The 24,802-nt window shown below is 41.0% G+C and overlaps 10 protein-coding genes across 10 annotated transcripts; 5 read left to right on the top strand and 5 right to left on the bottom strand.

Moving 5' to 3' along the window:
• The first annotated feature begins 185 nt into the window (after positions 1–185).
• On the top strand, positions 186–1,759 carry BCR41DRAFT_352982 (hypothetical protein). Its single transcript, XM_022024054.1, has one exon. It carries the CDS (start codon positions 559–561, stop codon positions 1,708–1,710), a length of 1,152 nt encoding a protein of 383 aa, XP_021881633.1. The 5' UTR covers positions 186–558; the 3' UTR covers positions 1,711–1,759.
• Positions 1,760–2,004: 245 nt separating this feature from the next.
• Positions 2,005–3,810, top strand: BCR41DRAFT_352983 (UNC-50 family-domain-containing protein). Its single transcript, XM_022024055.1, has 7 exons — positions 2,005–2,464; positions 2,570–2,616; positions 2,752–2,777; positions 2,900–2,965; positions 3,065–3,185; positions 3,320–3,564; positions 3,665–3,810. The coding sequence occupies exons 1-7, from the start codon at positions 2,165–2,167 to the stop codon at positions 3,790–3,792; spliced, it is 933 nt and encodes a 310-aa protein (XP_021881634.1). The 5' UTR covers positions 2,005–2,164; the 3' UTR covers positions 3,793–3,810.
• A 1,570-nt stretch (positions 3,811–5,380) lies between these two features.
• Positions 5,381–7,194, top strand: BCR41DRAFT_421887 (kinase-like domain-containing protein). Its single transcript, XM_022030086.1, has 4 exons — positions 5,381–5,461; positions 5,577–5,837; positions 5,968–6,507; positions 6,592–7,194. The coding sequence occupies exons 2-4, from the start codon at positions 5,618–5,620 to the stop codon at positions 7,128–7,130; spliced, it is 1,299 nt and encodes a 432-aa protein (XP_021881635.1). The 5' UTR covers positions 5,381–5,461; positions 5,577–5,617; the 3' UTR covers positions 7,131–7,194.
• Positions 7,195–7,281: 87 nt separating this feature from the next.
• Positions 7,282–8,478, bottom strand: BCR41DRAFT_352987 (mitochondrial ribosomal protein L37-domain-containing protein). The gene is made up of 2 exons (XM_022024056.1): positions 7,986–8,478; positions 7,282–7,699 (listed from the first exon to the last, which is right to left on the bottom strand). The coding sequence occupies exons 1-2, from the start codon at positions 8,116–8,118 to the stop codon at positions 7,458–7,460; spliced, it is 375 nt and encodes a 124-aa protein (XP_021881636.1). The 5' UTR covers positions 8,119–8,478; the 3' UTR covers positions 7,282–7,457.
• Positions 8,271–9,527, top strand: BCR41DRAFT_421889 (translation protein SH3-like domain-containing protein). The gene is made up of 4 exons (XM_022030087.1): positions 8,271–8,476; positions 8,758–8,853; positions 9,030–9,139; positions 9,250–9,527. The coding sequence occupies exons 1-4, from the start codon at positions 8,354–8,356 to the stop codon at positions 9,515–9,517; spliced, it is 597 nt and encodes a 198-aa protein (XP_021881637.1). The 5' UTR covers positions 8,271–8,353; the 3' UTR covers positions 9,518–9,527.
• A 509-nt stretch (positions 9,528–10,036) lies between these two features.
• BCR41DRAFT_395983 (hypothetical protein) lies at positions 10,037–10,551 on the bottom strand (the record flags this gene model as incomplete). Its single annotated transcript, XM_022028772.1, has 2 exons — positions 10,037–10,046; positions 10,313–10,551. 2 exons carry the CDS (start codon positions 10,549–10,551, stop codon positions 10,037–10,039), a joined length of 249 nt encoding a protein of 82 aa, XP_021881638.1.
• Positions 10,552–11,429: 878 nt separating this feature from the next.
• BCR41DRAFT_421891 (PP-loop family-domain-containing protein) lies at positions 11,430–14,280 on the top strand. Its single transcript, XM_022030088.1, has 4 exons — positions 11,430–12,047; positions 12,179–12,549; positions 12,664–12,886; positions 13,011–14,280. Exons 1-4 carry the CDS (start codon positions 11,642–11,644, stop codon positions 14,057–14,059), a joined length of 2,049 nt encoding a protein of 682 aa, XP_021881639.1. The 5' UTR covers positions 11,430–11,641; the 3' UTR covers positions 14,060–14,280.
• Positions 14,181–15,678, bottom strand: BCR41DRAFT_305167 (glycoside hydrolase superfamily; the record flags this gene model as incomplete). The annotated part of the gene is made up of 4 exons (XM_022020781.1): positions 14,181–14,308; positions 14,420–14,503; positions 14,600–15,312; positions 15,440–15,678. 4 exons carry the CDS (start codon positions 15,676–15,678, stop codon positions 14,181–14,183), a joined length of 1,164 nt encoding a protein of 387 aa, XP_021881640.1.
• A 3,606-nt stretch (positions 15,679–19,284) lies between these two features.
• BCR41DRAFT_386289 (hypothetical protein) lies at positions 19,285–20,124 on the bottom strand (the record flags this gene model as incomplete). The annotated part of the gene is made up of 1 exon (XM_022027774.1): positions 19,285–20,124. The coding sequence occupies exon 1, from the start codon at positions 19,984–19,986 to the stop codon at positions 19,285–19,287; it is 702 nt and encodes a 233-aa protein (XP_021881641.1). The 5' UTR covers positions 19,987–20,124.
• A 2,445-nt stretch (positions 20,125–22,569) lies between these two features.
• On the bottom strand, positions 22,570–23,399 carry BCR41DRAFT_370495 (hypothetical protein; the record flags this gene model as incomplete). Its single annotated transcript, XM_022026537.1, has 2 exons — positions 22,570–22,617; positions 22,725–23,399. The coding sequence occupies 2 exons, from the start codon at positions 23,397–23,399 to the stop codon at positions 22,570–22,572; spliced, it is 723 nt and encodes a 240-aa protein (XP_021881642.1).
• Between the last annotated feature and the right edge of the window lie 1,403 nt (positions 23,400–24,802).

The raw sequence follows: 24,802 nt of genomic DNA on the forward strand, positions 1-24,802 counted from the left end.
TGAACCTTCGAACAAAAAAGATCCATGCGATAAACGAGAACGACAAATGCGATTGATCAAGGCCAGAGAGCAGGAAGAAGTTGAGAAGTTGTGTAACCAAGAGCTGTGGATGAACTCGTTCGGACAGGTCTGGCCCAAGTTGCTCTTTGCCATTTTTCTTTTTTTTTTTTTTTCCTCTTTTCCTTCTTTACTCTTTCGAGCCCTCTTCCCCTCCCCACGCCCTGTCCTTCCTTCTACCATCCTATCCTTCCTTCTACCTAGACCTTCCTCCTTCCCTTCCTCCTCTACCGCCCGTCATTTGTTGCTGCTCTTCTGCCTTCCAGCCTGCAAATTTCCTTGTGACATACTCTCTCCATCGCTCCAGTATATCTTCATCTCTTTCCCGTTAACGATTTCCCCCTGTTTACTTTAACCTTGTCATCATCTCATTGTCATATTTCGATTCATTACTTCAGCAAAAAAAGAAAAGAATCGTCTCATCTGCATCACCTCTGTCTTACCACACTTGACGTCTAATTTTATTGAAGCATAAAAAAAAAAGAGGACTGACATTCGACTATGAAGTTGTCAAAAGCAACCACGTTTCTGACCTTATATGCTGCGTTCCTCTTGGCTGCGCTGCCGTCTGATGTCCATGGTCAAAGTATCTCTTCCCTTTTACCTTCTTCTAACCACCCTGCTACCACGACATCAGCCAGAGCGACCACAACCACGACAACCGTACCTGTCACCAACAATCCTCCTACGCAAACCCATACGACTCCTGCTCAAAAGACGACGACTGTAGCCAGCTCGGCGAATCGATTGTCCACAAACACTCAAAGCGCACTCCCAACCACAACAACAAGTTTACCCATCCCAAGCAACAGTGATACCTGCGTAAACTCTTCTACATGTGCTGAAGGCCTTGTGTGTGCAGCGACAAATGGCACAGCGGGTACGTGCCAGCAGTTTGCTTATGTCTGCCAATCTAGTCCAGCTCTGACTTGTGTGACCAGCGCAGATTGCCCCCTGGCATTCTCACTCTGCACCGATGTAGAGGGCCAAAGAATTTGCGCAGGACGGGGCATCCCCGGCACTACTAACGAGTGTAAAGACCCCAAGGATAGTAGTTTGCAAAATACGCTCAAATATGCAGGCATTGCCGTTGGATCAGTTGCTGCATTTGCAGTCGTATTTGCTCTAGTTCGTTGGAAGAGACGTCGTCAACGCAGTGGTGTACCTGCAGAGATGTTTGGGGAGGTTGATTATGGCATGGCCGACCGTAATGGCTCGTCAAAGCCTGTAGAAAACTATCCATTCTCTAGCCGACCCAATGCCCATGGAAGTGATTATGCTCCTTCGCCGTTTGATTACAATGGTGGAGGTGGAGGTGGAGGTGGAGGTGGCCGTGGGTATGATGACCAATACTATGCAGAGCCTGTTGGATATAACAACATGCATTCTGGCAAGGTGCGACAAGATCAATACTATGGTCATAATCAGTATGATAATAATCAGTACAGTGGCGGCTATGATCACCGCAATGATGGTTTCTATGACCACGGTGGATACGATGGCTATCAACACCATCCAACTTCGCCAGCGCCTGTCGCACGGACCACTTCATCTCGCCATCAAAACTCCAATACAATGGATAACTATGGTGCTGAGCCTTCAGAGCTGGACTTTGGTGGGCATGGCAGATATGGTGGTGGTGGCCGTTACTAGAAATATTTTGTTGGAATAAAAAAAGGCCTGTGTTGCCATTGCACGTGACTTGTATACATCAAATGTGCAAATATAATCGTTGATCACAATGCGAGCATCATTGAGGTTTCTCATACAGGAATTCTGCTGTTAATGGTGTTAATGGTGTAGGGTCCGATTGTTTTTGGTGATGTAATGTTTTAAATATTTAATGTAATATCCATTGTTTGTTTTATCAAGGGGAAAAGGCTTTTGCAGGCAGGAAACATTTTTATTTTTTATCTGCACCATCAAAATCATTTAGTTTTTTTTTAAAAAAAAAAAAAAAAAAAAAAAAAAGACAGGACAGTCTTGCATCGCTTCACAGCTCATTTACTAAAGCCATCGAATTGCATCACCCGCCTATTATTTGTTATATTCTACCGTCTAAAAAAGAGTGCTTAGAACATTGATTTAATTTTACAAGGCTCGCTCAATGACTATTCTACCGCTCAACTCCACGCCTGGAAGGAACACACCAACACAACAGAATGCATCCTATTTTCCTACACAAGGAGGGCCAACGATTGGCATACCAAGTGCATACGATGCTTACGGTGGAAGGAAAGCAGATGCAGGAAGTGGATATGGATTTGGTGGCATGAGTAGCGCTAGCAACAGTTCCAGCAGCGGAAGAATTCACCACGGAGGACGACCCCATGGATCTGGAGGTATTTCAGGTTTTGTACCTTTGTTCCTAAGGAGATTGTTTCGTTTTCCACATATGGATTTTCAGGTAAAATGGGATCAGATATGAGCTTTTTGGTTCCGGACGGAAGAAAGAATAACTAATCTCTTTACTTTCTTGCCATTCTGCTGACTCAATTGATAATTCTTGTAGTTTGCATTATGGCAAATGGTTTATCTCTGTATATCACCAAGGATAGTGTAAGTTACTGCTTTGTAGTTTTTTTTTTTTTTTTTTTTTTAAAAAAAAAAAAAAAAAAAAAAAAAAAAAAAAGAACGTTGAATTGACAATATATTCCTTACCATCAAATTGATCTGTTGTTTTTACGATAATAGATATCGCAATATTCATTATCACAAACGTAGGGCAATAGTTTGTTTTTTTATATCCTTGATTCTATATGTTATTTGGAGACAGCAGTTGCGTAGCGCAGGATCATCATTGAACTAAGGATTTTATCAATATTTATTTGTTTTCATGCAGAAACTAAGAATCAATGGGCACGGGATGATCCAGCATTCATGGTGATTCTTTCAGGGATATTGGGATGTAAGTTGCGCTGCATGAAGCTAAAGATGATTATATCGATAAACTTGAAGGATATTTACGTGGTAGCGTTAGAAAATTGGTCTAACGAGTGTTTCATAGGCTCCGCTATCGCATGGGGTTTAGTTTATGGACACGGAATGATGGGTATCCTTCGCATGATGCTTTATATGGTCTTTGTAGATTTCGTGGTCATCGGACTTATTGTTGCAACGATTTGCTGGTAAGTATTATTTTCAACTTATTAGCCCAATTTGTAGGTATACTTTGTTAAATTTTATAGAAAGATCCTAAACTTCAATATATCTTCTAATAACAACCATTATTGTTTTCTCCTTGCAATATCTGTTCATAAAGGACAATCGCCAACCGCTTCCTCACACGAGTAAGCGTTTACTCAACTGACCAAACGGTTGAATGGCAATATGCCTTCGATATTCATTGCAATGCGTTCATGCCTGTGATTGCACTCTTGTACATCATCCAAATGGTGTTCATGAAAGTTCTGCTCAAGGATTTCTGGATATGTAGTTTACTTGGCAATACTCTTTATCTGACCGCGATTGTTTACTACTGCTATATTACATTCTTGGGCTATAATGGTAAGATAACGGACAGAAATGTATTATTATTATTGGCTGATTTCGTTTTTATATGGAGTATGAATGCCGTGATACTGACTTTTATGTATATATATTATAGCTCTTCCATTTGTTAGGCACCCGGAGATGTTCTTATACCCCATTACGATCTTTGTTATCTTTTATGTTATAGTATTGATCCTTGGCGTCAATATCAGCGCCAAAGTTTTGACATTATACTTTGGATAGCTATCGAGAGGGGGGGGGGGGGTTTTTTTTTTTATTTCTCACCAGAAACGCATGTCGCCAGGGGTTGGAAAGGTGGTAAATATAGCCGTGTACATCAAGACAATTACATTAGGGAATAAAAGCAATTATTGTACGCTTTTTTATTTTTTTTATTTTATTTTTCTCGTCTGGTGTCTCGACTTTAGGCTTGTCAAATATGAAATGTCCTCAAGCACATATGCGAGTGTAATTATTGGGCAGAATTCGCTCCAAGGATTCAATAACCTTGTTGTCAACTAGCTTTTCTCAGTCAATTCAAACAGCGTTTGGCGGCTTCTTTACCGATAAACAGTGTGTACCATTATGTTATGTTGTATGTCTGTGCGTATTTTGTCGCAGTATGGTCCACAAAACTCCTTCCCTATTTCCATGAGTACGTACACAGTACATGTTCAAGCAGTGAGAGGAATAGAGCCACTAGTTGTTCTTATCTGGAGGCCACCAAACTTTCCCCTTTCTACTCTTCATACTGCATTGTCTTTCCTCCTAACCATCTTCCTTCCTTGCTGCATGTCTCTTGACTGTCTCTTGGTCTACAAGCAGAAGCTTCATAAGCTTCATTTGTAACGCTCATCACACAGATTAAAACCTAATAGTAGACCTGGGGTTTATAAAAAATATGTCGATACAATTTACCAAGACACAGCGTGCTGTCCCGTGTGCTCTTCATGTGCAGACTAGCTTTTAATGCTCTGAGCATGACATAAGCATGGAGGAAGGAAGATGCTCCGTTCAAGCTAATACTTAATATTGGCTCCAAGGGAGAATAAAAACTATATATCATGAAGCCATACAATCATCGTCCCCATCATCGCCATCGATTCAAAATGGCTCAGCAATCCTCAAATCCCAGTTTCCAAAGAGTGAAAGCTTGTGAAAGATGTAGATACCCATCCAAAGACAAGACGTTCAAACCCAGTTTTAGAAATGCATGGTTAATGATTCTGGTTGGCAGAGTAGGAGCACAACGTGATAGTGAGAGCATTATTGAATGTGCATGGGCATTCAGATTGTCATGAATTTTTGGAGTTGTCAAAAAGCTTTTTTTTGAGTTTTCAGCCCAAAATAAATAATTGACACAGCCATTGACATTTGGAAAAAAAACGTGCCGAGCTGAGAAAGGCACAATAGCCCCGCCTCCCCTGCGTTTTTTTCTTTTTTCCTTCTTCCTTCCTCTATTCTACTGTTATTCTTTCTTTTCCTTTTTCTTTTTTTTTTTTTTTTTTTTTTTTTTTCTTTCTTCATCTCTTGAAATCAACCAAGATCCAACAGGTTCGTGACGCCAAAACAAAATAAAAAAGAAACTTGTGCAACCAACCAAATCCAGTGTCCAAAAAAAAAAAAGAGGGCGGATGATAATGGCCAAAGTCAAGACAATTGGCATTCATTCATTCACTCATTCATTTATTCACTCATTATTATTTTTTTTTTGTTCATCTCTTTCTTAGCTAATTTAGAACAAGCAAGGTGAGTGGATTATTCATAAATATCATCAATCTATTCAACTGTTAAAAGTCTTTTCGCGGCATGGCCAACCTACAACAGCAGTAGTTTTTAAAGCAAAAAGAAATAGTGAATGCTTTCGAGGCAACACGGAAGGTTCACAGGCAGCACAAGCTTGGAACCAATAGTAAAACTCATTCTTCGTATCCCCTGTTTCTTCCTAACAGTCGAACGAGCAATAACGGTAATAAGCTCATACATGGTTCCTTTTTTTTTTTTTTTTTTTTTTTTTTGATTCCTAGGCCTTAATCATTAAACTGAAAGAATAATAATCTCCCTCAAGATGATGAAAATTATCGACAAGATCAAGAACCATGGCCATGAGCATGACAACGCGGCTGTCGAGAAGGCAGCAGCAGAAGCAGCAGCGCAGCAGAGGCGCGAGCAGGAGCAAAAAGGACCCAAAATGCATCCCGAGCTTTTGGAGCTCTACACCGTCTCAGACAAGGTCTTGGGTGTAGGCACTTTTGCCACGGTGAAGGAGATTGTAGAGAAATCGACTGGTAACTGCCTCAATTTCAATATTTCTTTTTTTTTTTTTTATTTGTCATGCAATTTTAGTTTGTGTTCCTGTGTGCAATGGACCATTCATTTCCTTTTGATTTTGTGTAAAAAAAAAAAAAAAAAAAATAGGTAAAAAGTTCGCACTGAAGATTATCCTCAAGAAGACACTTCAGGGAAAAGCCGCTATGCTGGAGACTGAGATCTCAATCTTGTCCAAAGTTCGTCATCCCAATTGCGTTTCCTTGCTCGAGTTATTTGAGACTGATGATGCCGTCTATTTGATCACAGATCTTGCGGAGGGTGGAGAGCTCTTTGATCAACTTTTGCAGAAGGGTTTCTACACTGAAGGAGATGCTGCTCGCTTAGTTTACGAAATTCTATCAGGTGTGGAATACTTGCACAAAATGGGTATTGTCCACAGAGACTTGAAACCCGAGAACTTGTTGTTCGCAGACAAGTCCGAGAATGCGCGTTTAATGATTACGGATTTTGGATTGAGTAAGGTTCTGACGGGAGGCAACGACGTGTTGATGACTGCTTGTGGTACGCCCGGATATGTAGCTCCCGAGGTTCTGGAACAAATTGGACACGGCAAGCCAGTTGATATGTGGAGTATTGGAGTCATTGCTTATACACTGCTTTGCGGATACACCCCATTCTGGGGAGATGGTAAGCTACCTTTTCGTTATATTTTTACTTCAGTCTTAAATAATACAGCATTGTGCTAAAAGCAGCCTTCTCATCCATAATTAGATCAACCTTCATTGTTCGAAAACATTATTTCGGGACAATACGAGTATGAAGAGGAATATTGGAAGGATATTTCCGATCTTGCCAAAAACTTTATCGATTCACTTTTGGTCCCTGCTGATAAGAGGCCAACAGCCACTCTCGCTCTGAGCCATCCCTGGTTCCGTACCGTGTTGGAGCAGGACATGGTGACACCTGTCTCGCCTACCGACAGCGTCAATCTTATGCCTGGAATGCGCAAGAACTTCAATGCTCGCTCTACTTTCAAGAAGGCTGTTCGTGCAGTGGGTTTGATTCGAAAGATCAACGCCAACTCTTCAGACTCATCGTTTGGTTCGGGTGAGGATATGGCAAGCCAGCAAGAAGTCACTATGATTGGCGGTAAGGGTCGCCCTTCAAGTACATTGAGCTTCCATGATATCGTGAATGTTGCAGTTCTGTCTAGTAAGGGTCTTGGCTTGAGTACGACTGAGGAAGACGAGGATGGCGAAACAGAAGGTCTTGAAAAAGCCACAGCAAACTTGGATATTAAGGATTCGTAAAAAATGCAAATAGCCTCCTATTATTTCGTCGTTTTAGTTTAGGATACCCTCACATGCCAGTTACAAAAAAAAAAAAAAAAAAAAAAAACCAGCAACAACAACAACATATATATAATTCTGGTTGGATAAAGGTTCAATAATATATATATTACACGAGCTTTATTGCATGCTCTCTAAAAAGATGCCAAATTGTTGTACTGCATTGTCGATTGACCCATAAATCCCACACTTCCTTGGCGTACTCTGACTCGACATGTCCTCAGGTATGATACGAAATGTCTCCAGCCCCAAACAATGATGACAAGGACAGGGCGATACTCCAATTGATTACGTTTTCCTGTCACGAATGAAGTTGTCAGCCTTGATTTTCTGTCTCCTGACTTCTTTATGATGCTTCTTGTCCAGGGGATCAGCGAGTCTGGCGGCCCGAACTTCAGGATCGATAATGTCCCACAGCCACTCAGGATAGGCACTGTCTGCAAGAGCGGTTGGATCCTTGCCATCCTTCATGTAGTTAATGCCCTTGAGCACCGCGCCTTCGGGCGCACTGGAGATAACGGTGCGCTTAGCTAAGTACAGATTGAGGTGTTGAAAATTGGTTGAAAATATTAACTGACTGTCTCTTGGATTAAATCAATTGATATGATCAAAACTGAACAGTGTCAGTCTGAAAGAGTATTAGGCAAAGTCCTTGAGAGCTTTTGAAAAGAGACAAAAATCCTGCGCTGAAATAGACCTGATATTTGTACACTACAACACTATAGCTATTGAGAGGCTGATTACGAACAAAAAGAAACAAAAAAAAAAAAAAAAAAAAAAAAAAAAGATCAATTTTTTTTGCTTGGGGGTCAATACCTTTTGGTGCAGCAGAACTGGATTCTCCCTTGACATTGAGCGCACGATCCGAAACCTGAATCCAACGGACTTGACATTGTTTTGATGCAGTTCTGATGGCTGATGAGGCCATCGTTGACATGGACAAGAGCATAGCGTGTTTTTTTATGAGGGAATCAGTGAGAAAGTGGAGATTGTGAGATGAGCGGGAAGGTTGGTTTGCCTGCTTCGTGTGGCTTGGTGAACAGCAGATGAAAACAAACCCTCTGCCTTTACAGGCTCAGTCGTGTGAGTTTCGGGGTGGAAGGGAGAAACTGTTGGTTGTCCGTCCTTTTTTTCCTCCATCCATTCAATCCGTCTAGACTAGGCTCTGACAACAAATCGCCACCATGCAGCCTTCACTAGTCTCTAATATGCGTCGTCTGATCAACACTAAGCTCCAGCCCACCAGAGCCAAATATGTGGCACCAAAGGATCAGATCAAGATGTGGAGAATCGTCCGAGGAGACGAGGTAAATGAATATTCAGGACAAGGGAGGGGACCAAAGAAGGCCTTGCAAATTTTACTTGGTGTACAACCCTGTTTAATTAGAGAGACAGACAGCAACATACTCTCTTTCCTATGCCTTGAAGTTTTTTTTTTTTTTTTTTTTTTGAGCAACGGGATCAACATATTGACATTGAGTCCTAATGCGTGAGACTGTGGTATGAAAACATACTATCACAAATCCATTGATCTCATTATTAACTATATTATTCATTTCGATAATGATACTTTCTATACGACTGTTAGGTCTTCATCACCAACGGAAAAGAAAAGGGCAAAACTGGAGTTGTTAAGAAAGTTCTCAGGAGTTTGAACTCGTTATTGATCACGGAAAAAAACATGGTACGGAAGGAGCATTAAAAAAAAAAAAAAAAAAAAAAAACAACAACAGATTTGCCTAGATATAGAGAGCGAAGGGTTAAGAACGCCGATTGGATGCATTTTCAGAAAAACTGACCAAGGTCATCGACACAATTGCTCCTGAATCCTACTGGTTATATATATATATACATATATAGGTTACAAAGCATATTCGTCCCCAGCCCGGAGATCCTACAAAGACGACAAGGGTTCAATTGGAGGCACCTATCCATGTTTCAAACGTATCATTGATTGACCCTCAAACAAGGTAAATTCACATCACGTTTTCTTTTAACATCCATGTAACTAAAAAATAAATAAAAAAAATCATTGTGGTCCGACTCTTACAACACTTTTTTTTTTTATGATGATAAATAGACAACCTGTCAGAACCCATTATCGCGCAGTTATTGATCCTATCAGTGGAAAGTCGGAGCGTAAGCGCTTTGTGGTTGGCACGGAGCTGGAGATTCCAAAGCCAAAAGCTGATATTGCTAAATACAAGTTGGAGCGCGTAGAAAGTCCAAAGGATACATCTCCTCAGCTCGCTAGAGAAGTGACCTTTATTCCTGACATTAATATTCCACCGTTCCCTAGTAGTAGTATCCTCGATGAGCTCAGGAACCCATATTCCAAGCATCGTTAAAAAAGAATAGAAAAAAAAAAAAAAAAAGAACCAAGACTTTAAAAAATTTAGAAGTAATTCACGGTATAACATATTAGGAGGAAGGGATTTAGAGCATTTATTATTTCACGATTGAGACAACAGGCGAAGACAACAGGTATTTGGCGACTGGTGATAGAGAACAGACAACTGGAATGTTGATTTGGTCGTCTATAAAAAAAAAAAAGATTTTTCATATTTGTACACAAGCACAAAAATTAACCGGTTGAGAATAAATAAATAAATAAAAAAAGAACACAGAGATCGTGTAGAGTTAGATCTGTGAATAACTCGCTTCAACTGCTGCACGGAATGTTAGTGAGCATGCAGTGAGCATGCATGGGAGAACAAAAAAGAGATGGATATTGCTCCATAAGCATGAACATAAGCATGTGCAGGTGTGACACTTAATAGGGTAATTCTCTGCACATGTCTACATGACATTCGTGAGTCACTAGAAAAAAAAAAAAAAAATTGTGACACCTGCATTTAAGGCTTTTTTTAATGTCTTCTATGTGTATAATGTGAATACTCTAAACTGAACGTTATGGGCAAAATACTATGATCCAGGGCAATAAAGGATACTATGCAATGAAGTGTTTGAACAATAAAAATGCTTCCATGAACAAGAAAAAGAAAAAAAGTGACAGCACGGAGTGAAAAAGAGAGAAAAGAGGGGGTATAGGCACAATTGTCCATTGTGCTGATCAGCCTTGAAAAATGGCTCGGAAATCCTGCTTGATTTGATCGATCAGTCCGACAATCGATTTGCTTTACTTGCGGACATTTGGGGTCCAGTAGACGACCTCGTCCTTCAAGAGAACAGCAGCACCTGCAACGACGATACCGCCTCCGAGAACGGTATAGGCAGCGGCCTTGGCAGTCCTTGAGCCATTAGCAGTTGCGGGCATGGCATTCTGTGCGATCGAAGCAGCGGCATTTGCCTTTGAGGACTGAGAGATGAATCGACGGGCAACAAAGGCCTTGGGAGTAACAGCGCGGATTGAAGGCAACATGGCTATGTATTTGATTTTAATGTAAGGATGAGAGGGAAGAGGATAATAGAGAAAGGATGTGGTTGTTATAGATCTTTTCAGAAACCGAGTAAATCGTCAGAAGGAAAGAGAAGAGATGCGCTGCTTTTTATAGCCCTTCAAGATTTTTTTTTTTTTTTTTTTTTTTTTTAGCGGAGATATATTTTCAACATGATAACGCAACGCAAAAAGGAATTTACACCAGTAGTCATAATCCATGAACAAGATTTTCATGTACGGCTCTGCGCATCGAGTCTTCGCGTACATGCTCTATAATATTCCATAAATAGCGCCAAGCAAATCAAACAACATCGCAGGCCACTCCATTCGTTGATGTGGAAGGCCAGTGATGAGCAAGTCGTTCCACAATTAAATCGGCTCTTGTTCTGCCCACGTTGTTATGTAAGTGGTCCAAGACAGTAAGTGGTCGACGGACTTTTTATTTTATTTTTATGATGATAAGGAGGAAGAGAGAGGGGGAAAGGAGAGAAAGAGAAAGGAGAAAAAGGAAATCACCCTGCCTATATCAACTACAAGGGTTCGCTTTTGCAATTGCATTCTTGGAGATGTGAATGATTGTCTTATCAATTTTATGTGAACAGACAGACAATAAAGAAAGTGGGTCCAAAAAGACTTTGAGGATGGGGCACAGGCGGAAATGTGGGGAATGGAGAAAATACGTTGATCTGTGGGGACAGCCTTCAAACGTTCAAGGATATTTTATAGCCCCGACTTATCACATCTACTACAAATATATATATACGTATAATATCAATGCGGTTCAACTTAAGCCATAACAATAACAATAACAATAGCAATATTAATAACGCCATCAACCCCAACAATGACAACGATAGCAACAATATTATATAACACAGCAGAAGCAGTCGACATTAATAACCAGCCCTGTTGTCATCATTCGATCGACAGACCCCCTGTGCTCCGCATAGGATACAGATACAGAATACAAAAAATTGTTGTGTCAATCACGAATCTACAGTATAAACGCGACCTTCATATTTATACATTTTCTACATGTATTTTTGTTTTTTTAAACAGGACAACAAGCAAAATGACACTGTCCAAAAGCACAGCACTAGCCATCACTGCCAAAGAGTTTGCAAGATGGCTCTCCCCATTATACAGTCGACAAAACAGCATTGCTTCATGCTTGGAGCAAGGTCTACCAAACAATGAAAGACATAAAAGTCATTCCATGGATCAGAATCCCACTGACATTCATCAATCTCGTCTAGAGTCCAAGGACCACAACATTGCTATAGCTGTCTCTGGTGGTGTTGATAGTATGGCTCTTGTAACACTGTTGGCAAAACATTATTATCCTACACAAGATAGAACTAAACAACAACAGCTTCATACTGTCCCTACAAAGCTACATGCCTTAATTGTCGACCACAAACTAAGAGATGGCAGTTCTGAAGAGGCTGCCTTTGTTGCACAACAGGTGCAAAGACTGAGTATGTTGTTATGGTACACTGGATTTGACCAGAAAGGAAATCTGTGAACCTATTGTTGTTACTATGACTATTGTTATAATTACTATTATTATTATTTTATACTGAAAGCTAAACTGTTGAACGATATCCAGATGTCACCCCGCATGTACTTACGTTGGATTGGATTGCCAAAGACAAAAACAGTGGCCAGAACCAAAACCATCAGAATGATGATAATGATGAGATTTACCAGCTTAATAGACCTAGTAAAGTTCACCTCGAGACTAGAGCGCGCGAGGAACGATATAGGGTCATTGCTCAAAAGTGTCACGAACTTGGAGTCAGAGATTTGTTTGTGGGTCACCATTCTGGTGATCAGGTTGAGACTGTCATCTTTCGGTTCGCAAGAGCTAGTGGCATTGATGGCCTTGCAGGGATCCAAGAAGATACCCCTTTAAGCGTTGTAAACGTACCAGAAGGTTTAAATATCCAAATCATCAGACCACTTTTAAAAGCTACGAAAGTAATTAATTGAAAACAAAGGAATGACCGTTGAATAGACGGAAAAGACAGGAATCAACCATCATAGGACTAGAGTTTCTAATTTATATCATTTTATATCATTTATATCTTTCAGGACCGCCTGAAGGCAACATGTAATGAAGCAGGAACCCGATGGGTTGAGGACCCTTCGAACAAGTCATTGGATTATCAACGGAATGTCATCCGGCATTTTCAGCAGGACATAGATGCGTGTGTCGAGAAGGACCCAAACTCGGAGCTGAGTCCTTTATCATCGAAGGCTTGGTTGGAATTCCGTGCAAGGATGGATCAACATCGGCGAGCGGCCTGGGATCAAGGTAACATCTATGTGATTCCAGAGTAATTATTTATTACTATTATTATTATTTCATTATCATAATTACCATATCATCATTATAATAGAAAATGACCTAGTCATATTTTCTGCTCTATCAATATTAGTGAGACCATGGTTACGGAACATCTTCTTTGATTCTGCAAATGGTGTCTGCTATGTAAAATTGCAGGCGACCAGCACTTCAGAGGATGCTATAAGAAGTACATCGATTCCTACAAAAGTGGAATGGTTGGAGAGATCCCAGAATCATGTGGCCATGCGCCTTGTCTCCTATTTAATACACTGGGTGAACTGTAAAGACCACGCTCCCCGTTCCGAAGATGTGCAGATGTTGTTGAAGCAACTGAAAAAACCTTATTCTGTTATTGGCTCTTATTTTGAAGCAACTCGTATGAAAAGCGTCTGTGATAGCTCAACAAAGTCTATACAGAAAAAGAAGCGCGCTTCCAATCGTTCATCTGCTGCCCGACAACAAGATATATCATCAAAGTTCGCCATAGCCATGACTGACAGTCATTCTGAAGCAATGTCACTTCCGCCCATCAATTTAGCAGGCGTGCAATTCTCCCCACCAAGAAGCACAAAGGGCCTCCCTGATTACTGGACCCTTGCTCGGCAACCAATGTCCCGTGCCGATCGAAAAGCCGTTACGATAGCATTTTCGATAGGGGGCGATAATGAAGAAGCTAAGAGAGACATTTTCTTTGATGAGAGTAAACAGAGCAATGAAGTTAACCTGCTTTGGGATCAACGTTTTTTCCTCAAGATACAAAGCAGTAGCTTTAGAAGCGTTCCCAATGCTCCATCAAGGGGTCGGATATACATAAAGCCGATGCGTCAGGAGGATGCATCAATTATTCAAAAACTAGAAGCATCCGGCCAGCTGGAGCAATCAAAGACGATAGATCTCCATACATGGATGACGGCTGTACCAGGCAGCTGTCGGTTTACTGTCCCTGTTGTTTACCTAGAAGGCAACAGCGGCGATACCGGGGCTGAGCCAAGAAGCCAGATGTTTTTGTCCTTACCCACCCTGGGCCTTCATATGAAGGCTTCGCCATTTGCCATCCAAAGTTACTTCAAATCCAAGCACCCAGTGGACGGACCAGATATGGCTTGTTTAAAAGAGGCATTCAGTAAAATGTTGAAGTAGATGTAGACAAAAAGAAACACCTTTATTTGAAAACAATATTAATAATGAATGAAAGAGGGAGTAAGAGTGCATATATAGTATATAGAGGAGAGTATAGGGGATCGGACGGTATTTATTAACTTTATGGAGCTATACAGTCGGGTATCTTGATCTTGAGGTTCCCGTCCTTGTCAAAAAGACCCCAATAGGGTTCGACAGGAACCTTGGGATCGTTCTTCCATGGCTCATCCTTATATTCGAACCAATAATCTAAAATGTCAATAAAAAAATAAAAAAAAAGCATCATAAAGTCAAGAGAGTTATTAGACCGTATCGACAAGTTGTACCAAAAGATAAGAGAGAATAAACAATAAGACTTACATGGAATGCCTTGTTGGTTGGCTTCACAAATAAATGTGTCGATCATGGTTTGCAGATTGGCCACGCCAGGGACAGCATAAGTTTCTAGAAGGAGGGTATAGAAAGAAAGAAAAGTGTGCTGTCAGTATGAACCTTATGATTAGGGACCAAAAAAAAAAAAAAAAAAAAAAGAATTCTTACGGTATATTGCGCTGGCAGGTGCGGAAGGCCAACCAACCTCCGAGATAGCACCTTTGAGGCCAGTCTTTGTTGGGTTCCCTAGTATAACATCGTTATATTGCTGGATGGTCCAGTTGGCAGCTTCCGAGACAGCAGTGCCTGCAAAGTAAGGATGCAAGTTACCAGAAAGCTCGTCGGAGACTGCTGCCAACTCCGAGTTCAAATTGTTTCCAATCTCAGATGTAAAGATTGGGATGGACTTGCCATAGCGGCTCTTGACAGTGTTGCGAACATCAGTCATCAGATTTGATAGTGCGGTCAGATCCATATCCTTTCGGAACAATACCTCATTCCCCACACTGATACCCTGGACCATGTCAGTACCATAAGTATCCAGAACCTTGAAAAGGGTATTGTATTGACGTTCCACCGTTCCAGTATTGTTGTCAACCCAGAGTGTCAAAACTACTTTCATGGTCTTATTGAGGTTTAATGCGTTGATGGCCTGGAAGGTCAAATCAGCTTGCTGACAGTCCATACCATATAGGCGAATGCGGTTTGTCAACTGCGACATGATGATTATGTCATCAACTACATTCTGGAGCGTGACACCGCACCAGGGCATGAGTGATTTTGCGGGATTGTAATCAAGGCCATAGAACGACTTGCGCAAGTTCGGATTGGGTGTAAACTGTGTAATAGGAGGCATTGTATTCGTGGGCCTGTCCGGATCCCTAGATGCCAAGGCCGAAACAAAAAACATTGTCAGTATATCTCCTTTTATTTTGAAAAAAAAAAAAAAAAAAAAAAAAAAGAAAAAGAAACATAACGGAAACAAGACATAGGACGAGGTTCACATACAATGGGGGAGCTAGACCATCGACTTTGCCCTTTCGTGTGATAAATCCAAGAACAATACCTGCAATGACAGCGATGAAGGCTAGGAGTCCAACCACACAGCAGATGCCGCGCCATTTACGACTTGCCCTGTTCTTGCGCTTAAGCCACTCGCTCTTCTCAAAGAGTATGGATGAGGAAGGATTTGAAAATTCTGTTTCAGCAGAGTTATAGCTCTCCTTGTTGTGCTCTTTTGTAACCATTGCAGCTGATACCAATTCCATCTTCTTTGAGCTGCGGATGGATCCATCATGAGCTTTGACCTGCATAGGCCGTGGCGAAGAAGCAGCTAAGAGTCGCTCGCCTTTGGCATTCAGCTCAATATCGAGGGCACTACTACTACTCGCAAATGATGAAGTGTTGGAGTTTCGACGTGACGACTTTAGGGAACGACGACCTGGTTGAATAAATACGGGCTTGGGCTTCTCTAGATGCTTAGTGTCGGTAGTAGTATTGATTTCGTCTTCATCGTCCCCATTCAAGACATCGTACAACTGCTCGCGGCTGGTGATCCCTTCTGAACTTTGCAGGACAGATAAATGAGTCAAAACTGGCGCAACACTAGAGGCCCTTGAGCCCCTTCCAGAGCCATTGTTATGCGACGTTGTTGCGCTTTCCAACTGTTGCTGCGAACTTTCCAACTGTTGCTGCGAACGTGGTTGGCGTAGTGAAGGAGCAGAGGATCGCTGAGTTAAGGATTGTTGACTTGAAGACGCCCTTAACCTTGCATCGACTGCCGCAAGGACATTGGGTGCCATGACAGGGGAACTGTCGGGATAAAAACACACCGAATCTGGCCGGAGGGTCCCTGGGGTTGAGTATCGAGGAGTGAGTTGATGCTGAGATAAGGGATTGTTAGGACCTAAAGGCGGGAGATACTGCTGTTGCTGTTGTGAGGACATAGCAGAGGCTTGCGTGGTCGCAGAAGCGTTTGGTGGTGAGGACCTTGATGGGGAGAGATGTGAAGAGGCTAGCGATGCAGAGATTGGATGTATAGCTGAAGAATGATGGGTATTGGACATAAAGATTGGTGCCGAACGAAATTCGCGTGGGTCTCCTCCACTTCCTCGCTCTGCCACAACTGCTGCTGGCGCTTCTGAGATATTCTTTTCGGCCATGTTCACTACCGTTGATAGTCCTGGTTCTGAAGCGTCCTGGCTGAGTGGTGCCAACGACGGTATTGGCGCGCTCGAAATAACGTTGATAGAGTCTGATCGGGTTGATGGTCGATGACGTGACGTGAACAGTAAGCCCCTATCAAACACCATCTCTTCCTCTGGTGTTGTAGGTACAACATTTCTTCTATGGCTTCCTTCTTCAAAACGTGAATAATGATCCGAGGAATCAAGTGAATTATTGAAAGCAGGTACTTTTAATTGTCCGCTATTTTTTGGTAATGATGATGGATCTCTAGGGTTGTCGCTTGAACTGGAGGAAGATACATTATCTATGGGCAATGTGGATGATGTAGGCTTTGAGATTGCTTTTAGGCTAGACGAGGGTTTTCTCAGAGATGTGTCAACTTCTGTTGGTTTCATGACTAAAGGAGAAAGATTGGGAAGGGAAATAGATGAGCACGTCCCTTGGTTTATTAATTAATGATGCACAGAAAAAAAGGAGATGTTATTAGGAAGAAATGTTCAGCGACGATATGAGGACAGAATGCTAGAGAATGAAGGCATAAAGGTCAATGGACAAGTAAGGTGAGAAGAAATGGTAAAGAAAATACCTTAGGAAAGGCAGGAGATGAGAAAGAATGATAAAGAATTGTCGAAAGAAAATAATGATGACTAAATTAAGAGAAAAAGATGTCTGAAAATGTGTAACATGCGACGTAGAAACAGGGACAGCCATCCAAATGAACTAAATAAAATATTGTTGAAGCTCACTTTTTTGTTCTCAGAAAAGGTGAGAGGCCAGATTGATTAATAAATCTTGGCTTGCAAGATAGTACCGACATCAATAAGAAAAGCTGAGGCTTTTGATTGTTTGTTCAATGATTCCATTTCTTGTCCATTAGCAGGCATCGTTAGGATCTCATCCATAACATCGACGACATGGTGAAAAGCATTACCAAAAACAAGATAAACAAGGCTGCACATTTAGACTCATGAACAAGCTGCATACGCAGCAAATCAGAACAAACGTGCCTTAATCTTATGCAGGAACTGGACAAATTAATGAGCGTCACTCGCAAATGAACGATGTAATGCATATTTTGCTTGTCAACGATTAGCAACTTTAGAAATATCTATAATTTTTATCTAAATATTTCACCTCACATCAACATCCCGTCACTTTATACATCGATGCTCTCTCTCGCTGTTTCGTCATTAACACTTTTGAAAACACAATAAACAATTACCTCTAAAAAATAGCTGATTCAAATGTTTTGCAAATACAAATGTGTCAAATTTGTACTTGTGTTATCTTGACAGTGTGCCACAATTTTGTTGGACCCATTTTTATCTGAGGTTGAACTCAACACAATGTTGTCATGATGATGAGAATATATTTGTAAGTTCAAATCTCCAAAATGTCAAGAGACAAAGTGATGTTCAAGACTTATCGTTGTCTTTATCAACTTTTAAGACTCTTGATCTTTCTTTTTTCCTTTTTTTTCTTTATCTACGCTAATGTCTATCAATAATTGTGAGCCAATAAGATTTGGATGGCAAAACGTTGTCCGGCTCATTGGGGTGCTGCGTGGGGACAAAAGATTCCTTGAGGGCTCACCTCTTTAATCTAACAGTTTGTGCTTCCCCATATGATTCTTTGATTCACATTTTTTAATTGTAACTGGGATAAATATGGGGGCTCATTTTGCTATAGAGAAGCCCATGTCCAACAGACATCGCAAGGACCCAATGCTTGCCTTTTTCTTTTTGTTCAGCGTTACCAATGGCTGTGCTGACGCTATTGTTTCTTCCCTGGGAACTTTGATCATGGGCAATTGGTTCGAGTATTAGAGATCCTGCATAACAATTAAGATTAAACAAAATGTAGGCACAGCACAACATGTCACTCACATTAACACGTGCTAAAATTAAAGCCCAAAGTGTCTTTCATCTCGACAGCTACGGATACATTTCGCGCATCTGAAGGTGAGGATCTTGCTACTCGTTTCCACTCCATTTTTTTTACCTGGCTCTCACCATCTCTAATAGATTCTCTAAATCAATGCTACGCCACGATGATGGAAGCGCTTTTGAAGCCATCACATTCCTCTATCGAGCTTTCATACCTTTTCATAGCAAACTGTCCATCAACCCTATGGAGGCGAATTTTTCCCTTTACAGAATATCAATCGAAGATGCCCAGGGCATAGAGTTTCTGTACTCTTCTAGATGAGAAGCATAGGTCTACAAGAAGTATATAATATTGGACGAAGCGCTCGCTTCTTCTCCTTGGACTGCGTTGCTGTTACGCCCAAGCGTGCTTGCAATTTCCGAAACGATATACGTTGGAATAAACTCGGTCAAGATAAGAACACCTGATATTGAAAGATACAAGTATTTAAACAATTCAACGCGTTCTTGCATTTCATTGAATTCATTGGATTCATAATATTATGGATGTCGCATTATCATTGTTTTTTTTTTTTTTAAAAAAAAAAAAAAAAAAAAAAAAAAAAAAAGCGTAGAAGATGGGTTGTCAAACCGCCATCTTATTTTACTTTGCTATCTTTAAACATAACGCACAGACAAATGAATCCATTTCTAGTTTTTATTTATTTATTTATAATTCTAATTCTATTTTAGTAATGAGGACAGGCAATCCATTCTTGGCAAAGGACAATGTACGAGTTTTTACTGGATCTGGATATCAGCGCAAGAAGTGTACCATTCATTCTTGTTCAACATCCAGCGCCATTGCAACTGATAGATACCAGGACGGCGCTTAGGAACATCGAAGCATCCACCGCAAGTACGACGATCCTCGTTCCTACCGGGATTGCAGTTCTTGTAAGGCAAGAGAGCAACAGTGTTCTTAAGCAATTCCTGCTGGTTCAGCTCCAGACCAGCTCTGGGCGCCAAGTTAATCTGGACCATATTGTTAGGTTCATTCTTCTTGGCGTGGTTCTTAGAAGGCCAGCGGACACACAGCCTCTTGCCGACGGAGGTCACGGTCATACGACCGTATCTACCACCGTAGGCATCCTGAGGGCGGCGAGCACGGGTCTCATCCGAACCCACCTCGACACCGTGCTTCCTGTCAGAGCAGGCAATAGCCCTGTTGGGGGCGGGGTTACTGTGGGTTTGCTGGTAGTGGCGTGAAGGCCAGGCGACATCCAGGGAGCCAAATTCCTTGTCTTTAGGGAAACGGCGGGGATATCCCATGCAGTAGCCTCGACTGCTGGAAAAGTCCAATTTCTTGGATCTGGGGTTCTGGTTCTTAAACCTCCAGTCAATGCAGTCAGCCCAAGAATGGGCCTCGGCCTGAGGAGTATAGGAAGAGAAAACCGCCATAGTGGCGACAAGAAGGAAGGTGAAGGAAGACTTGAGGACCATGATGAAAATGATTAAATGAAAATGAAAGCTGTTTTACACGGGGTATAGAGAAGGTTTGAGTAAGGAAGGAAGGATAGGGGTTAGATGCTAGGTAGTGTAGCGTGGGGGGAGTAAACAATGCAGAAGCAAGTTGAGAAGAGGAAAAGACGAGGAGCAAGAGAAAAAAAAAAAAAAAAAAAAAAAAAAGTCTTAGGGTGGAGGAAGTCTTCAATATTTATAATAAAGTCTACAATACTGATAATCCTGGGGGATAAATGTGAATATCTTTTTTTCTGGTGGTCTTGTGGTTGACAAAAATAACGCTTAAAAGCTGTTATGAATTGACCGGTTCAGCATTATGGCACTAGGGTACAACACATGTACACATACACCTATCTGATCTGGAATGTTCAACAAACCTTGTAAGTTTTTCGAATAGTCTTTTGTGCTTTTGTTTTTTACTTCCTCCCTTTCTTTTGCTCATATGGAAGGTAGTCTCATTTTAGGTCGCATGCATTGACAGGCAGTATAATATGAGCCACTGGGAGTAGCTGTCTCCTGAACCAAGATTAAGTGAGCTTTGGCGCCTTAGGCTTTCTATTTCCATTTTGGCAAGAAATGAAATCGTCGTGACTTCCGCAAAAAAGCTGTTTATTTTTACTTTTTCGGTTTGTAGTTTTTTGTTTCTTCAGAATGAGCACTAGGAGTTGCCGACCTTGATTGGAACATATTACGATTATACTGACTTTTATTAGCAAAAAGCAAGGACTGAATATATAACACTTCCTTTCACTCGCATAAAACTCTACTTGAATGTACATGTAGCATAGGTTTACAGCTCATAGATTAAAAACCCATGGCATTTGTGGGATAAATGGCAATGTGTCTGTGTATGCTACAACATCCATGATGTTCCTTGCTGTGCAGTTCCGTTTCATCATCCAGATTTTTAATCGTGTCACCAATTCAATCTTGATTTTCATCCCTTGCCCTCTCTACAATAATCTCTGTCCATTTCTGTCAACTCTGGGACAGCTGATCAATTCTAATCTAGCAGTCTAGGCCTTTTTTGTTATCATTTACAGGTGCTCAAACAAGATATGCTTTATTTGAGCACAAGTTGCTTACAGAAACCGTTTTATGCAAACAAACAAGCAAAATAAAAAACTCTATCCCTCCAACGAGTTTGTGAACTTCTTTCTTTTCCAGAACACCAATGATGGGAATTCATTTTATTCATATACTTGCTTTCTATAAGACCGTATGACGGAACCTATGAATGCTGGTAGGATTTTTGTCTTTTTTCCTCTCAAGACAGTAGTCATTTATGTACTGTATAGCAATGGAAGCAAGATACATCTGCCTTTATTAAAAACAACTCCAATTTTGATTTTGCAGTCTATTCATGCATTCCTACGAGTTTTTTTTTTCTCGTCCTATCGTGTTTACAATGTATATATATATTTTATAGTATGGAGGAAGAACACGAAGCGGAAATAACAGCCAAAGCGTTCATTAATTAATTAAAGTATGTCATGATTCGGCCCATCTAGAAGAACACCCTTTTTTTTCTTTTTCTTTTTCTTAGATAAAATAAACAATGAGGCTCATTTCAACATTGCAGCGAATATGTTGGATGAAGTGGGAAACAAAGAGGTGGAAGAACATGGCGATTTGCCTAGACTTTGTAGACTTGTTTCTGGGAGGACATGATAAAACTTTACATTGAATAAAGTAACAGCGGGAGCTTAATTCGCACTCCCACATGGATTAAGAATATATATAATTAGGGTGCTGTATTTTGAAGCTCGAACAAAGCTCCAGGCAAAGGAAATAAGGAGCTGCAATGGTAATGCATTTCGGCATATAAAATGTATAGCAACTTTACATCTCTATATATATATACTATCTGTGGCCTTTTATATATATTTATAGATTCAGATTCATGCTTTCACCCTTGTTGTAGTCAATAACGTCGGGGCCGATACGCGCGCATGCATTTCACAGCAAAGTGAACTAAAAATAAAAATCTGATTCTATTGAGCAGTGATCGAACCTACCAAACGGTCACAATAACTCATCTTCCTTCGTGCTCCTTGTGAAACAGAGGATCATCTCTGACGCGTTATAGTTCTAGAAATCCTAGGACCCTTGGTTTAATTTCATTACCCATCGAGTCAGGACCATAAAGGTAGTCTTCTCTTATTGCCAAATAATGCGACAATCCAGAAACTACCCTTAATAATAGAAGTGAATAAAATAAAATCTGCTCTGCTACCAAATGGATCTGCATCTTCTTGATAGTGAGCCAGGACGTGAAGAAAGAAAGTGTGGGAACAGAGGATGGGACATGTATGGCCCTGGCTCTAAGATAATAAGCCAAAGTTGTCATGTTATTCAACTTGGCTAACTACTTCCTTTCATTATTAGTCTATGATAGTGTGATTGAACACCCATGCTTCTACTTTACTTCTTCATTGGCTACCTTTGGAACAACAATGGTGGTCAGATAAGATGATATTGTATTTATTCTTAGATTGAAGTTTTTTTTTTTTTTTTTTTTTTTTTTTCATTGTTACTTCAGTTTATGTTCTTCAGCCAGGTTCAGAGGCGACGCTTATTTCCACGTTTGTCATCCTCAATTTGGATGTCCTAAAATGAAAAAAGAAAATATCGCGTAAGTATCAATAACGACATATTAGGAATAAGAACCATCCAAAACAACCAGCATTAATAACCATTATCATATTATAGCTTACAGCACAACTAGTGTACCATTCACCAGGATTAAGCATCCACCTCCATTGAAGGAGGTATAGCCCTGGTGAACGCGCCGGCATCTTGAAGCATCCCCCACAGGGCTTTTTATCCGTGCCGGATCCACGACTACAGTTCTTGTACGGCAATCTGGCAATAGTATTTCGGAGCAACTCTGCCTGCGTCGCGTCTTGGCTGTTGCGAGACTTGATCAAGTTGATCTGAACAATTGTATTGTCTTCGTTGCCTTCTGCGTGGTTTTTAGCCGGCCAGCGGACGCAGAGTGTCTCTCCAGATCGTATCGTTGCCATTTCTCCATATTTGCCGCCATAGGCACTCGAGACTGGGTCTCCCATTGTTTCATCCGAGCCTATATCTTTACCATGTCTGCGATCCGAGCAAGGCAAAGCGGTATTGGGATTACCAGCTTGTTGATAGTGGCGCGAAGGACTGGCATCGTCCAACGTGCCAAAGTTTAGGTCCTTTGGGTATCTACGGGCATAGCCACGACAGTATCCTCCTTTATCCGAAAAGTCGGGATTGGTTCGACTGTGGAACTTCCAGTTGACACAGTCCATCCAAGAGTGTGCCTCGGCTGCTGGGGTCAAGTTCGATGAAGCGAAGAGGACCAACGCTGAAGCTAGGATAGTGGTATAGGTTGCGGTAGAGACGAGCATGATCTAGACAAGTACTTGCGTGCTATAATAAGATGAAGCGTAGTAGACGAGCAGGAAATCCAGGCAGTGATCACAAAGAAACGGTAAGGATGAAATATAAAAACTTTCCTTTCCTTTTTATACCTTTTTCTTGTTGCTGTTGGCATCAAACTAATGTATTAATTTTTGCGAAATGGGAGAGCCAATCACAAATATTATGTGAATCGGTTTTCTCCTCGTTGTTATCCCTGCTGTCTTAATTGCAATCCAGCAAACAAGGGTGAGCGAAAGTAAGAGTCGGAGGAGGAGGGGGAGGCTCAAGAAAGATGGGTAGGGAAGGTAGAAGGGGCCAAAAAGAAAAAAAAAAAAAAAAAAAAAAAAAGGAAATCCAAAAGTAGGAGTCTCATCATAAGTGTAGATCGAGTTTGAACATGACTTTTTTTTTATAGACAGGCGAAATATCCAAATGTATCCGAGCGAAACTAACGTTCTTTTTAACATATTCGTCTAGTTACAAACGACAATAGGCATAACTTTCCTGGAATGGGCAAACAATGATTCGTCTTTTCTCGTTTCCTGTGCTTTCCATCCCTATAATCCTAAAACTGAGACCTAAATATAATCCAGCCCATTTCTTCAAAAACGTTTGAGAAGAAAGGAGAAAATGCAAAAAAAAGGAGACAAGGAGTAAAAGGAGCCAAATGAGGATCTAGAGAAAATAAGTAGCGAACAAGGGCTGTTCCAAAGACAAAAAACTGAGAGAAAGAGAGGCAGATATAATAGAGTATTACTCATTCATCATAATAGGCCACGGTGTAACAAATGCAACGATGCAACGAGTTTTTTCTTTTCTCATTCTAGGATCAGGAGGCAGGCTCTATGAGGTCTTCAGATTGGAAGAAAGGAGAATCATGGTGGCATGGCCGACAGTGTTTTCCTGTATAAGGTCTAAGGAAATAATATACTTGTGGGACCGCGTACTTGCCAGTATTCAGTCTCTTATGGCTTTGGACATGAAAAAGGCGCCGTGCTTCACTGCAATTGATGCTTTTTGAGAAGCACAACTACCTCTCGCTTCCTTATTTGAAACACGGCAATAGTGCATCTAATACTGCTCAATTAGGTGTACCTAGCATGGCAAGCAATGATCGTTGTCTTCATCCTTCTGGTTATCTCCCATTGCATTGACAGCGCCTCATTTCCCAACCCGTAGTTGCTACCTTGCTAGCAGCTGTGAATTGTTCTTTATTGCATGCTATGTATATTATATACTTTTACTTAGCAAGGAGACTGCCCTTAAAATCCTTACCATGGCGAGTATTAAGTGAACAAAATCTAGCGCTGGATCTCTCATCCTCCGGAACTGGAATAGTATCGCTTCCAACGTTGCACTGCTGCAAGTGAAGCAGCACTTTCCACTTTCG

This window comes from Lobosporangium transversale (assembly GCF_002105155.1).
Source record: "Lobosporangium transversale strain NRRL 3116 chromosome Unknown BCR41scaffold_17, whole genome shotgun sequence".
Lineage (NCBI taxonomy): Eukaryota > Fungi > Mortierellomycota > Mortierellomycetes > Mortierellales > Mortierellaceae > Lobosporangium > Lobosporangium transversale.